Source organism: Rhinoraja longicauda, chromosome 3 (genome assembly GCF_053455715.1).
Source record: "Rhinoraja longicauda isolate Sanriku21f chromosome 3, sRhiLon1.1, whole genome shotgun sequence".
NCBI classification, from domain to species: domain Eukaryota; kingdom Metazoa; phylum Chordata; class Chondrichthyes; order Rajiformes; family Arhynchobatidae; genus Rhinoraja; species Rhinoraja longicauda.
The window spans coordinates 95,898,003-95,913,803 of NC_135955.1; the positions used below are offsets into that span (position 1 = coordinate 95,898,003).

At 48.2% G+C, this 15,801-nt stretch overlaps 1 protein-coding gene across 2 annotated transcripts in view; it reads left to right on the plus strand.

Moving 5' to 3' along the window:
• Window positions 1-15,801, plus strand: part of snx25 (sorting nexin 25) — a 204,173-nt gene that overhangs the window by 122,282 nt on the left and 66,090 nt on the right. For both annotated transcript variants that reach the window (XM_078396686.1, XM_078396687.1), the window contains exon 9: window positions 12,930-13,120. In XM_078396686.1, the coding sequence (XP_078252812.1) occupies window positions 12,930-13,120 (191 nt within the window). The remainder of the gene's footprint in view (window positions 1-12,929; window positions 13,121-15,801) is intronic.

Genomic DNA, 15,801 nt, shown 5'->3' on the forward strand with positions numbered 1-15,801 from the left:
TGTTCTATCTGTCGTATTTGAGTTTGACTTGATTGTATTCCAGTACAGTAAACCTGATCGGTTTGGATAGCATGCAAAACAAAGCTTTTCACTGTATCTCGGTAAATGTGGCAATAATGAACCCTGAAACTGAGTTCCTCGAGCACTCAGTTTCACCGTTGTGCTTAGAAGTGTTTGACTGTGGGGATCGGATTTGTCAATGAGAAGGATGAGAATTGTTTACGAGAATGATCCCAGGAATGAGTGGGTTAACATATGAGTGAGTTAACCCACTTATATGAGTGGGTTAACATATAACATATAACAGATGTTATATGCTCAACATATGCTATGTTAAGCATATAATAATAATAATAATAATAATAATAATAATAATAATAATAATAATAATAAGCATTTATTTTATATAGCGCCTTATCGGGTGCTCAAAGCGCTTTACAAAAACAATCGTAACATAAAAACAAACAGACAAACTATCCTAACGGAAAAGCGGCGAATAAACAACGCCAGCGTCCTCTCACGTCAGGGTCCGGCAGTAGACAACAAAAAAGCACAGGACACACAGATACAATTTTTACACAAACAGCCATCACAGTGATTGCTCTAGGCACACCCTCACTGTGATGGAAGGCAAAGAAAAGTCTTATCTCCTCCTCATTCTTCTCCCGTGGTGCCACGAGGTGATCGAGGCTCCCAACTTTTTGAAGCCCCCACCGGGCGATGGAAAGTCCCAGGGCCGAGCCGAGCAGGCCGATGAAAGTCCTGAGCCCCCACTGGGCGATGGAAAGTCCAAGGGCCGAGCCGAGCAGGCCGATGAAAGTCCTGAGCCCCCACCGGGCGATGGAAAGTGCTGCGGCCGGGCCACGCAGGGCGATGAAGGGCCTGCGAGCGGGTCGATCGTACCTCGCGCTTCGGGGCGGTCGAAGCTGCTACGGCTGGAGCTCCCGAAAGCCGGTCGCCAGCCAGGGACCTGCGCACTCCCGATGTTATGGTCTGCAGGGCCCACGGCCGAAGCCTCCGAGATGGTAAGTCCAGGCCCTGCGACCGGAGTCTTCAAGGTCGATCCCAGCTGGAGGCCGCCGACTCCACGATGTTAGGCTGTAGCGCGAACGGAGATACGACACGGTAAAGGTCGCATCTCCGTTGAGGAAGAGATTAGAAAAAAGGTTTCCCCCACCCCCCCACCACCCCCCAACATACACAGAGTTAAAAATAGAACAAAACGCACATTAAACGATGACAATAGACAAAAAAACAAAAAAAAGACAGAGAGACTGCCGGTGAGCCACAGCTGCAGAACACAGCCACGCCCCAGACATATGCTTAACATAGCAAAGTGAGCTATTTTGCCTGTACTTGCTGGAGTTTAGAAGGATGAGGGGGGACCTCATTGAAACTTACCGAATAGTGAAAGGCCTGGATAGAGTGGGCGTGGAGAGGATGTTTCCACCAGTGGGAGAGTCTAGGACCAGAGGGCACAGCCTCAAAATTAAAGGACGTACCTTTAGAAAGGGGATGATGAGGATTTTCTTTAGTCAGAGGGTGGTGAATCTGTGGAATTCATTGCCACAGACAGCTGTGGAGGCCAAGTCAGTGGATATTTTTAAAGTGGAGATTGACAAATTCTTGATTAGTACGGGTGTCAGGGGATATTGGGGGAAAGGCAGGAGAATGGGCAGCGAATGCAACGCCAGAGACCCGGGTTTGATCCCGACTACGGGTGCTGTCTGTACGGAGTTTGTACGTTCTCCCCGTGACCTGCGTGGGTTTTCTCCAAGATCTTCGGTTTCCTCCCACACTCCAAAGACGTACAGGTATGTAGATTAATTGGCTCGGTAAATGTTAAAATTGTCCCTAGTGGGTGTAGGATAGTGTTAATGTGCGGGGATCGCTGGTCGGCGCGGACCCGATGTGCCGAAAGGGCCTGTTTCCGCGTTGTATCTCTAAATGGGGTTGAGAGAAGATAGATCAGCTACGAATGAATGGCCGAGTAAACTTGATGGGCCGAATGACCTAACTCTGCTCCTATAACCTATGAAGTTATGAACTTAACGTAGGGCAAGCCAAGTTCTGGAATGTTGTTCATAAAAGCATTTCTGTCCATATTTCATGATGTGCGTGGGTTTCTGTTTAACGTACGGACCTGCTTCATGGTTTGAGGCATTCACAGCACAAGCATGATGTAGTCGTGGCATTTGCTGTACCAGCAGTGAAGAACTGCCCTGGGTTTTGACTCTCAAATTGTCTTAGGAAAGATTTCATTTCTCCACAGGACTTGCAGGCAAGCTCCTGCACTTCCAGCTAAAGCCACCCGCCACTTTAACAGCGAGGTGCTGGCATTAACCTTAGTATCGCATTAAACTTTTACCGTTTACATGCTTTAATCCCCTGTCTCTATGTATTGTATTGTACTGCACTGTCTAATTGTATTGTACTGCACTGTCATCCCCTGCCTATATGTTTTGCATTTGTATTGCACTAAGGCCCCCGGAGGCACTCTGTTTCGTCCCATTCGTTGCATGATCTGTAGGGAGTGGAACGACAAATAAACTAACCATTATTATTATTATTATTATTATTTAGGTTAGATTTACAGCATGGAAAGAGGCCCTTCGACCTACCAAATCCACTTCAGACTGAGAAATGATTTCAGTTTGAAGAAGGGTGCCAACCCGGAACGTCACCTACTCTTTTTCTCCAGAAATGCTGCCTGACTAGGGGTGCCAACTATCTCACTCCCAAATAAGGGACAATACAGCATCCGGCCCTGCAGCGTCCGGGCCTACAGCGTCCGGGCCTACAGCGTCCGGGCCTACAGCGTCCAGGCCTACAGCGTCCGGGCCTACAGCGCACCCCCCCCCCCCCCCCCCCCCCGGGGCCTATTCTTGCTATTGAGGGCGTGCAGCGTAGGTTTACTAGGTTAATTCCCGGAATGGCGGGACTGTCATATGTTGAAAGACTGGAGCGACTAGGCTTGTATACACTGGAATTTAGAAGGATGAGAGGAGATCTTATCGAAACTCAGAGAGTTGTGAATCTGTGGAATTCTCTGCCTCAGAAAGCAGTGGAGGCCAATTCTCTGAAGAGAGAGCTAGATAGAGCTCTTAAGGATAGCGGAGTTAGGGGGTATGGGGAGAAGGCAGGAACGGGTTACTGATTGAGAATGATCAGCCATGATCACATTGAATGGCGGTGCTGGCTCGAAGGGCCGAATGTCCTCCTGCACATATTGTCTATTGTCTAATATAGGACAATAGCGGTCCCGTACGGGACAAACCAATTTAGCCCAAAATACGGGATTGCCCGGTTAGTATGGGACAACCCTCTGCCTGACCCTCCGAGTTACTCAAGCATTTTGTGTATATGCTTCGGTATAAACCAGCATCTGCAGATCCTTGTGTAGGAAGGAACTGCAGGTGCTGTTTTAAACAGAAGATAGACACAAAAAGCTGGAGTAACTCAGCGAGACAGGCAGCTTCTCTAGATAGAAGATATGGGTGACATTTCGGCTCGAGACCCTTCTGACTGAATGGGTGACGTTCTGTCTGAAGAAGGGTCTTGACCCGAAACATCACTTATTCCTTCTCTCCAGAGATGCTGCCTGTCCCGCTGAGTTACTCTTCCTATGCTAAAATAGGGAGTTTTCCTTGGTGTTTTCTTGTTATTTTTTCCTGATCGAATGTCACCAAAAAAAAATATTTCTGCTCTGGGCAAGAGACTCTGTGCATCTACCCGATCTATTCCTCTCATGATTTTGTACACCTCTATAAGATCTCCCCTCATCCTCCTGCGCTCCAAGGAATAGAGACCCAGTCTACTCAACCTCTCCCTACAGCTCACACCCTCTAGTCCTGGCAACATCCTCGTAAATCTTCTCTGGACCCTTTCAAGCTTGACAACATCTTTCCTCTAACACAGTGACCAAAACTGAACACGTATACTCAAAATGTGGTGGGCCCAAAATGCTGGAGTAACAAATGCTGGCAGCATCTCTGGAGAGACGGAATGGGTGACGTTTCGGCTCGAGACCCTTCTTCAGACTGAAATACTCAAAATGTGGCCTCACCAATGCTTTTTATCACTGTAACATGTCCTCCCATCTTCTACACTCAAATTATGGGAGGCAGAGATAGGATAGATAGTCAGAATCTTTGGTCTGAGGAAGGGTCTCGACCTTTTGCCCTCCTGCTCTCTCCCACTGTCTTCCTGTCTCCACCTATATCCTTTCTTTGTCTCACCCCCCCTGACATCAGTCTGAAGGAGCGTCTTGACCCGAAATGTCAATAGACAATAGACAATAGGTGCAGGAGGAGGCCATTCAGCCCTTCGAGCCAGCACCGCCATTCAATGTGATCATGGCTGATCATTCTCAATCAGTACCCCGTTCCTGCCTTCTCCCCATACCCCCTGACTCCGCTATCCTTAAGAGCTCTATCTGGCTCTCTCTTGAATGTACTCAGAGAGTTGGCCTCCACTGCCCTCTGAGGCAGAGAATTCCACAGATTTACAACTCTCTGACTGAAAAAGTTTTTCCTCATCTCTGTTCTAAATGGCCTACCCCTTATTCTTAAACTGTGGTCCATGGTTCTGGACTCCCCCAACATTGGGAACATGTTTCCTGCCTCTAATGTGCCCAACCCCTTAATAATCTTATACGTTTCGATAAGATCCCCTCTCATCCTTCTAAATTCCAGTGTATACAAGCCTAGTCGCTCCAGTCTTTCAACATATGACAGTCCCGCCATTCCGGGAATTAACCTAGTAAACCTACGCTGCACGCCCATTCTCTCTCTCCTGAGATGCTGAGTTACTCCAAGATAGATAGTCAGAATCTTTTTCCCAGGTTGGTAATGTCAAGAACTGGAGGCCGTGGCTTCAGAGTGAGAGGGGCAAAGTTTGAAGGAGTTGTGCCGGGCAGATATTTTCCACAGCGATGGTGGGTGGGTGTCTGGAACGTGCTGCCAGGGGTGGCGGTGGAGGCGGATGCAATGGTGGAATTTAGGAGGCTTTTGGATCGGCATAGAGATATGGAGGGAAATTGGAATGGATGCAGGCAGAGGAGATTAGTTTAGCTTGGCATCATGGTCAGGATGGACGTTGTGGGCTGAAGGGACCGTTCCTAGTTGTACTGGTCTATGTTCTGTTGAGAAAGGTGCTAGACTATTGTTCTCTTTGTTTATTTGAGCTGGTGGCGTGATACGCCTGCTGAAAATCGATGTGCCTACTGCCTCTATCCACTAATAAATCCACCTTCACCAATCCATCTGCAGCTTTCTCCCTTACATTGTTGTTTTCCTCAGGCTGACTTCATTCTCCATTCAACCAGTCATATCTAACATTGCACTTTCCCAGCTCTCACTTCCTTAAAGTCTGAAGAAGGGCCCTGACCCGGAACGCAGGGTTGGCAACTGTCCCGTATTAGCCGGGACATCCCGTATTTTTGGCTAAATTGGTTTGTCCCGTACGGGACCGCCCTTGTCCCGTATTAGGACCAGGGGGCGCTGTGGGCCCGGACGCTGTAGGCCCAAACACTGTAGGCCCCGGACGCTGTAGGTCCCGACAGTTTAGGTACCGACACCCTAGGTTTCCGACATTTTAGGTCCGGAGGCCCAGGCGCCGCCTAACGGAGGTTGCTTGGCAACCCGCCTCCCGGCCCGGGCGGCCGCCATTGGTGGAGCGGGAGCACCTGGCTGCTGGCTGGGTGAGGTCACATGGGGCGCGGGGCTGTGATGTCAGTCACCTTATCCAGTATTTAGGATTGAGATATTTGGCAACCCTACCGAAGCATTACCTATCCATGTTCTCCAGGGATGCTGCTTGACCCGCTGTGTTACTCCTGCATTTTGTGTCTTTCCTTGGTAAACCAGCAGCTGTAGTTCAATAGACAATAGACAATAGGTGCAGGAGGAGGCCATTCGGCCCTTCAAGCCAGCACCGCCATTCAATGTGATCATGGCTGATCATTCTCAATCAGTACCCCGTTCCTGCCTTCTCCCCATACGCCCTGACTCCGCTATCCTTAAGAGCTCTATGTAGTGACATGTGACAATAAACCAAACTGAAACTGAATCTGCCATCATTGACAGGCATTTCCATTGATTACTGGAGGTAGTCACGACATCGGCCTCCCTCAGTGCAGGAGCTCTCTGCTTTTGAACTTGCAATGAACTAATTGGAGTGTATGTGACTGCGTGTTTACTGATGCAACATTTTACATGTCACACTCTGCAATTCAAGAGTGCTAATTTGCTCGAAAATTGAACAGTTGCCTCTGTCCATTTTCTGAGTTTCTCCGTCTTCTGATGCAGTGATTGTTTTTTAAATGTCGCACTGGATAGTTGATGTAAGTGGGCACTCTCAAAAGTACACTGATTATCAAACAATTTCAGGTCACTCCAAATAAGCCGGTTTTAAGTGCCCAGTAAGTATTCTGAAAGCAGACTAATTATCGACTTTTTTTCTCCCAGGGTAACAGAATATTTAATACAATACAATACAATACAATATATCTTTATTGTCATTGTACAGGGGTACAACGAGATTGGGAATGCGCCTCCCATACGATGCAATAAATTAATTAGCTAGTCAGTATTAATTTAAACAACCCAATGAAACAAATTGTAACAGTTTTAAAACAGAATAAAGTGCAAGTAGATCTGTGCCGGTTCACTGTGCGATGTGACCATCCGGCTCAGCAGGACCGGTTCATAGCAGCTATGGCCCTGGGGATGAAGCTGTTCCTGAGTCTAGAGGTGTGGGCGTAGAAGGCCTTGTATCGTCTGCCCGATGGTAGAAGTTCGAACAGACTGTTGCAGGGGTGTGAAGAGTCTTTGTGGATGCTGGTGGCTTTCCTGAGGCATCGTGTGTTGTAGATGCCCTCCAAGGCTGGTAACTGTGTTCCGATGGTCCTCTGAGCTCTATGGACTACCCGCTGAAGAGCTTTCCTCTCTGCCTCCGTGCAGCTGAGGTACCACACAGGGATGCCATGTGTTAGGATGCTCTCTATGGTGCAGCGGTAGAAGGTCGTCAGCAGCTGTTGGGGTAGACCAGACTTCTTCAGTGTTCTCAGGTAGAACAGTCGTTGCTGTGCCTTCTTGACCAGCGCAGCAGTGTTATTGGACCATGTTAGGGCCTCCGAAATGTGAGTGCCCAGAAACGTGAAGCTGGACACTCTCTCCACACTGTCCTATTGACGCACTTCAGAAGTGTATTGGATTTGACAGCAACAAAACAAGCTATTTGGTCCAACGAGGTGGCGCGGCGGTAGAGTTGTTGCCTCACAGCGCCAGAGACCCCAGGTTCGATCCCGACCACGGGTGCTGCCTGTACACAATTGGTAACATTCTCCCCGTGACCTGCGTGGGTTTTTTTCCAGGATCTCCTGTTTTCTCCCACACTCCAAAAGCATACAGATTTGTCGCTTAATTGGCTTTGATAAAATTGTAAATTGTCCCCAGTATGTGTAGGATAGTGTTAATATGTGGGGATCGCTGGTCGGCACGGACTCTGTGCGCCAATGACAACAGACAATAGACAATAGGTGCAGGAGGAGGCCATTCGGCCCTTCGAGCCAGCATCGCCATTCAATGTGATCATGGCTGATCATTCTCAATCAGTACCCCGTTCCTGCCTTCTCCCCATACCCCCTGACTCCGCTATCCTTAAGAGCTCTATCTAGCTCTCTCTTGAATGCATTCAGAGAATTGGCCTCCACTGCCTTCTGAGGCAGAGAATTCCACAGATTCACAACTCTATGACTTAAAAAGCTTTTCCTCATCTCAGTTCTAAATGGCCTACCTCTTATTCTTAAACTGTGGCCCCTTGTCCTGGACTCCCCCAACATTGGGAACATGTTTCCTGCCTCTAACGTGTCCAACCCCTTAATAATCTTATACGTTTCAATAAGATCCCCTCTCATCCTTCTAAATTCCAGTGTATACAAGCCTAGTCGATCCAGTCTTTCAACATACGACAGTCCCGCCATTCCGGGAATTAACCTAGTAAACCTACGCTGCACGCCCTCAATAGCAAGAATATCCTTCCTCAAATTTGGAGACCAAAACTGCACACAGTACTCCAGGTGCGGTCTCACTAGGGCCCTGTACAACTGCACACAGTACTCCAGGTGCGGTCTCACTAGGGCCCTGTACAACTGCACACAGTACTCCAGGTGGGGTCTCACTAGGGCCCTGTACAACTGCACACAGTACTCCAGGTGCGGTCTCACTAGGGCCCTGTACAACTGCACACAGTACTCCAGGTGCGGTCTCACTAGGGCCCTGTACAACTGCACACAGTACTCCAGGTGCGGTCTCACTAGGGCCCTGTACAACTGCACACAGTACTCCAGGTGCGGTCTCACTAGGGCCCTGTACAACTGCACACAGTACTCCAGGTGCGGTCTCACTAGGGCCCTGTACAACTGCACACAGTACTCCAGGTGCGGTCTCACTAGGGCCCTGTACAACTGCACACAGTACTCCAGGTGCGGTCTCACTAGGGCCCTGTACAACTGCACACAGTACTCCAGGTGCGGTCTCACTAGGGCCCTGTACAACTGCACACAGTACTCCAGGTGCGGTCTCACTAGGGCTCTGTACAACTGCACACAGTACTCCAGGTGCGGTCTCACTAGGGCCCTGTACAACTGCACACAGTACTCCAGGTGCGGTCTCACTAGGGCCCTGTACAACTGCACACAGTACTCCAGGTGCGGTCTCACTAGGGCCCTGTACATCTGCACACAGTACTCCAGGTGCGGTCTCACTAGGGCCCTGTACAACTGCACACAGTACTGCAGGTGCGGTCTCACTGGGGCCCTGTACAACTGCACACAGTACTCCAGGTGCGGGTTGGGCTTGTTTCTGTGCTGTATCTCTAAATTAAACTAAACTAAATTGGTCCATATTAGAATTCATCGACCTTCCCACTTTAATTTTGCGTCTTTAACATGTTGTGGAGTCATCGTCATACATTCGGCCCACCTTTAGAAGTTCACTTTATTATTGTCATGAGTACCGAAGTGCATTGAAAAGCTTTTTTTATCGCATGCAAACCATTCAAAGGAAAGATCATACACGATTACAATCAAGCCATCCACAGTACAGATAGAGGGTAAAGGGTACATCAATAGTGTAAGATAAAGTCCGATTAAAGATAGTTCCAAGGTCTCCAATGAGGTAGATGGGAGGTCAGGATCGCTGACTAGTAGGTGGCAGGATGATTCAGTTGCCTGATAGCAGCTGGGAAGAAACTGTCCCTGAATCTGGAGGTGTGCGTTTTCACACTTCTGTACCTCTTGCCCGATGGGAGAGGGGAGAAGAGGGAGTGGCCGGGGTGCGACTGGTCCTTGATGATGCTGCTGGCCTTGCCGAGGCAGCGTGAGGTGTAGATGGAGTCAATGGAAGGGAGGTTGGTTTGTGTGGTGGTCTGGGCTGCGTCCACGATTCTCCGTAGTTTCCTGCGGTCTTGGATGGAGTTGTTCCCAAACCAAGCCGTGATGCTTCCCGATAAAATGGTTTCTAATCTCATCATTGCCGACCGAGATGTGCCATCTAAGCTAGTCCCAATTGCCCGCGTTTGGCCCATATTCCTTTAAATTTTCCTGTCCATGTACCTGTCTAAATGTTTCTTAAATGTTGCGATAGTCCCTGCCTCAACCACCTCTTCAGGCAGCTCCTTCCACACACCAACCCCCCTCTGAGTGATAAAGTTGCCCCTCGGGTTCCTTTTAAATCTTGCCGTCTGATTCCTTAAAGCTACATCCTCCGGTTTTTGATACCCTCAACCCTGGGTAAAAGACTCTCTGCACTCGACCTACCTATTCCCCTCATGATTATATGTACCTTTTACCCCTCGGGTTCCTGTTAAATCTTTCCTCTCTCACCACAAACTTGTCTCCTGGTTCTCGATTCCCAGAAGAGTCTCTTGCCCAGAGGAGGTGAATCAAGGACCGGAGGACATATGTTCAAGGTGAAGGGGAAAAGATTTAACAGGAACCTGAAGGATAACATTTTCGCACAAAGGGTGGTGGGTGTGTGGAACGAGCTGCCAGAGGCGGTAGTTGATGCAGGGACTACTCCAACGTTTAAGAAACAGTTAGACAGGTACATGGATGGGACAGGTTTGGAGGGATATTGGACAAACGGGGGCAGGTGGGACTGGTGTTGTTGGGAACTGTTGGCCGGTGTGGGCAAGTTGGGCCGAAGGGCCTGTTTCCACGCTCTGTGACAGCCTTGAAGGGTTGAAGCCCTATTCCTGCTTCTATTTTATCTCTTTCTATGTTTGTATCTGAATTTACTAAATGAGGGTATACAACAAATCTAATGATCATCACCATGAATTATAACTACAGCTATAATTACCGATATTATTTAACTAATATTTGCAATCAAGAAGACCTATAATGAAACGCTTTCTCGACAGTAAATTGTTTACTTCATTAAGCCCGTACAAAGATACCACAGAAGAAGCTCTTCATATAAACAACCGGATCTCAGAGGGAACACAGCAGTACAATTTTCTCAAGACTTTGATCCTTAGCGAGCTTTCTGTCAACAGATAATGAGGCAACACTGGATAATTAAAATGCCCGCAACCGTGTAAAATTATACGCAGCCTTGGAGATGCATGAACTGCGATGGTGATCTAACAAAGCGCTGGAATAACTCGGCGGATCAGGCAGCGACATCTGATCCCAGGAATGAGCGGGTCAACACATGTCTGAAGAAGGGTCTCGACCCGAAACATCACCCATTCCTTCTCTCCAGAGATAGACAATAGACAATAGGTGCAGGAGGAGGCCATTCGGCCCTTCGAGCCATCACTGTCATTCAATGTGATCATGGCTGATCATTCTCAATCAGTACCCCGTTCCTGCCTTCTCCCCATACCAGTTTGCAGCCCGGTGGTATGAACATCGACTTCTCCAACTTTAGATAGTTCCTCTGTCCCTCCCTTCCTCTCCTCCTTCCCAGATCTCCCTCTATCTTCCTGTCTCCACCTATATCCTTCCTTTGTCCCGCCCCCCTCGTTAAAACTTACCGAGTAATGAAAGGCCTGGATAGGGTGGATGTGGAGAGGATGTTTCCACCAGTGGGACAGTCTAGGGCCAGAGGTCATAACCTCAGAATTAAAGGACGTTCTTTAAAGAGGGAGATGAGGAGGAATTTCTTTAGTCAGAGGGTGGTGAATCTGTGGAATTCATTGCCACAGAAGGCTGTGGAGGCCGTCAATGGATATTTTTAAGGCAGAGACGGATAGATTCTTGATTTATTACGGGTGTCAGGGGTTATGGGGAGAAGGCAGGAGAATGGGGTTTGAAGGGAGAGATAGATCAGCCATGATTGAATGACGGAGTAGATTTGATGGGCCGAATGGTCTAATTCTGCTCCTATCACATGATCTGTGGAGGGAGTGGGCAGACGATATTTTGTGTAGGCCCCCGAGCTGAAACTTCGCCTGTCCACACACTCCAAACAAGTGCAGGTTTGTAGGTGAATTGGCTTGGGTAAATAGTCTCTTGTGTGTAGAGGGTAGTGTTGGTGTGTGGGGATCCCTGGTCGTCACGGAACCGGTGGGCCGAAGAGACTGTTTCCCTGCTGCATCTCTAAATTAAACCAAAACTAACGTTTAGTTTAGATGCAGCGTGGAAACGGGCCCTTCGGCCCGCTGAATCCATGCTGACCACTGATCGCCCCAGTGATCACACTAGTTTCTTGTTATCTCATTTTCTCAACACATGTGGGGCAATTTGCAAAAAACCTGCACGTCTTTGTGATGTGGGGGGAAACCGGAGCACCCGGAGAAAGCCCACGCAGGTCACGGGGAGAATGTACAGACTCCGCGCAGACAGCGCCCGTAGAGAGGTTCGAACCCGGGTCTCTGGCGCTGCGAGGCAGCAACTCTACCGCTGCTCGATTGCTGTTAATATGACAATTGCTTTTTAAAAAAAATTTTTTTTTTTAATTATGTAAAAAAAAAAAATTATTATTATTATTTATTCTGTGGTATTTTTGTACGGCTTAATGAAGTAAACAATTTACTGTCGAGACAATCACTTGTTGATCTGCTCTTGTAATGTACGTTTAGAATTTAGACTTAATAATGAAATAATAAGCAGCTAAAAATTTATCTTGGCATCATGTTCAGCACTGACATTGTGGGCCAAAGGTGCAACTGTACTTTAGTTTAGTTTAGGGAAAAAAACTGCAGATGCTGGTTTAAATCGAAGGTAGACACAAAATGGTGGAGTAACTCAGCGGGTCAGGCAGCATCTCAGGAGAGAAGGAATGGGTGACGTTTCGGGTCGAGTCCCTTCTTCAGACTGATGTCAGGGGAGGGGGCGGGACATAGATAGGATGTAGTTAATTTAGTTTAGATTAGTTTAAAGATACAGCGCGGAAACAGGCCCTTCGGCCCACCGGGTCCGCGCCGACCAGCGATCCCCGCACACTAACACTATCCTGCACACACGAGGGACAATTTTTACAGTTACCAAGGCAATTAACCTACAAACTCTGAAGAAGGGTCTCGACCCGAAACGTCACCCATTCCTTCTTTCCTGAGATGCTGCCTGACCCGCTGAGTTACTCCAGCATTTTGTGGTACCTTCGATTTGTACCAGCATCTGCAGTTATTTTCCCAACAAACCTGTACTGTCTTTGGAGTGTGGGAGAAAACCGAAGGTCTCGGAGAAAACCCACGCAGGTCACGGGGGGGGGAACGTACAAACTCCATACAAGCGGCGCCCGTAGTCGGGATGGAACCCGGAACTCCGGCGCTGCATTCGCTGCAAGGCGGCGACTTTACCGCCGCGCCACCGTGACCGCCCACGGCGGTCCCTGTGATTGCGGTGGAATGGTGTATTTTCTCGCGGATCGACCCTCCCCGATGGTCACCGTGTTTGTCCTTCTCGATGCCCACTGCAGACAGCAAAGGGAAAGAGTCGGCGGCCATGAAGGCCGACCTGCTGCGGGCCCGCAACATGAAGAGGTACATCAACCAGCTGACCGTCGCCAAGAAGCACAGCGAGAAGCGGCTGAAGCTGCTCGGCGGCCCGGTGTACGGACAGCAGGAAGACGGAGGCTGCGACCAGACCGACGCTCCTTCCAGTCAAAAGGTAACGAGCCAGTCTACCGGCACTGCCACACATAATGGGGTGGAAGTCCGGGCTAGTATTCACTGGTTGTTTTAATGTTTTAATGTTTTATTCTTAATTGTTTACTGTATGTTGAGGCCAGTTCATTGGCTATATTTAAGAGGGAGTCAGATGTGGCCCTTGTGGCTAAAGGGATCAGGGGGTATGGAGAGAAGGCAGGTACAGGATACTGAGTTGGATGATCAGCCATGATCATATTGAATGGCGGTGCAGACTCGAAGGGCCGAATGGCCTACTCCTGCACCTATTTTCTATGTTTCTATGTTTCTATGTTCGTGTTGTTACTTGCGAGCGGAGCACCAAGGCACATTCTTTGTATGTGTACATACTTGGCCAATAAACTTCATCAGTCTGAAGAAGGGTCTCGACCTGAAACGTCACCCATTCCTTCTCTCCCGAGATGCTGCCTGACCCGCTGAGTTACTCCAGCATTTTGTGAATAAATAAACTTATTCATTCGTTTAGAAGGATGAGAGGGGATCTTATAGAGATAATAGACAGTAGACAATAGGTGCAGGAGGAGGCCATTCGGCCCTCCGAGCCAGCACCGCCATTCAGTGTGATCATGGCTGATCATTCCCAATCAGTACCCCGTTCCTGCCTTCTCCCCATACCCCCTGACTCCGCTATCATTAAGAGCTCTATCTAACTCTCTCTTTTTAAATTTTTAAATGTTTAAAATTATAAAAGGTCTGGACAAGATCGATGCAGGAAAAATGTTCCCAATGTTGGGGGAGTCCAGAACCAGAGGCCACAGTCTAAGAATAAAGGGGAGCCATTTAAAACTGAGGTGAGAAGAAACCTTTTCACCCAGAGAGTTGTGAATTTGTGGAATTCTCTGCCACAGAGGGCAGTGGAGGCCACTCTAAAGTCTAAAGTAAAGTCTGCTTACAAATGCCATTGAAACTTGTAAAAAAAACGTATTGGCACGAAATCTACACAATTAATTACGGTTGATTTTTCCTTCCTGATTATGGGGCTGTCACTACGGAGTGTGTATCTCTAAACTAAACTAAACTAAAGGTGAAAATGATACATGTCTGGTAGAAATTTGAACATGTTTGTCCTATCTACAGTGGGCAGGATAAATCCAGTCTGGTCATTTCTCACACCTCCAGCCCACTCACAGTCATCCGTAAGATAATGGGAAGCATCAATAACATGGCCACAAGTGGCATTTATTCGATAACCACTGCCATAGTACTGGGTTGGAGTTCCACTAGTACTGTGAGGCTCAAGTAATTACAGTGCCCTCCGTAATGTTTGGGACAAAGACCCACCATTTGTTTATTTGCCTCTGTACTCCACAATTTGAGATTTGTAATAGAAAAAAATCACGGTTAAAGGATATTCTTGCTATTGAGGGCGTGCAGCGTAGGTTTACTAGGTTAATTTCCGGAATGGCGGGACTGTCATATGTTGAAAGACTGGAGCGACCAGGCTTGTATACACTGGAATTTAGAAAAATGAGAGGGGATCTTATCGAAACGTATAAGATTATTAAGGGGTTGGACACGTTAGAGGCAGGACACATGTTCCCAATGTTGGGGGAGTCCAGAACAAGGGGCCACAGTTTAAGAATAAGGGTAGGCCATTTAGAACTGAGATGAGGAAAATCTTTTTCAGTCAGAGAGTTGTGAATCTGTGGAATTCTTTGCCTCAGAAGGCAGTGGAGGCCAATTCTCTGAATGCATTCAAGAGAGAGCTAGATAGAGCTCTTAAGGATAGCGGAGTCAGGGGGTATGGGGAGAAGGCAGGAACGGGGTACTGATTGAGAATGATCAGCCATGATCACATTGAATGGCGGTGCTGGACCGAAGGGCTGAGTGGCCTACTCGTGCACCTATTGTCTATTGTCTATTGTCTAAACATAGCACAAAAAGTAAGGAAATTTGTGTTTGGTAGATTATTTCTTTGTTGTAACAATGCTTCTTGGCAATAAATCTTATACCGTTGGAAAGCCTGTTTATTTCCCTTTTAAATGGTGCCACATTTGTAAGGAACATGCATTTGTGGGATGAGCAGCAGAGCTGAGTATATGGGTTGCGCCCATGAAAAATTTGCCAAATCTTCTCTGCCAATGCCAAACAGCTTATTCTGCTGTTGCTATTGACTCTTGTTTTGAGCTTCTGGTACCCCCAGGTGCTGACAATCAGGTGCCTGATTGGCACCTGATTGGCAGCATCTGTGAGCATGGGCCCTGCTACAGCGGTCAGTAGGTGTCTGCTCCAAGAATCGGCATGCCACCTTTGACTGATCTGGATAGGGCCCGTGCGATAGGGCAACTTCAAGCTGGTGTTCCGCAAAACCAAGTTGCGGCATTATTTGGAGTGAGCCCTAGTACCATCTCCAAAGTGAAGGCCAAGTTCCATATAACGGGGGATGTCAGAGACAGGCCGCGAAGTGGGCGTCCCAAGAAGACGACACCCGAAGAAGACTGTTTCCTCACCCTGTCAGCACTTAGGAACCGTAGGCTGTCTTCTACAGATTTGCAGTCAAGGTTTGCAGGATGATATGGCCGACGGCTCTCTGCCCAGACAATTCGGAACAGACTGCACGCAGCCGATCTCCGGTCTCATAGGGCTGCCAGATCAGTCAAACGTGGCATGCCGATTCTGGGGGTACCAGAAGCTCAAAACAAG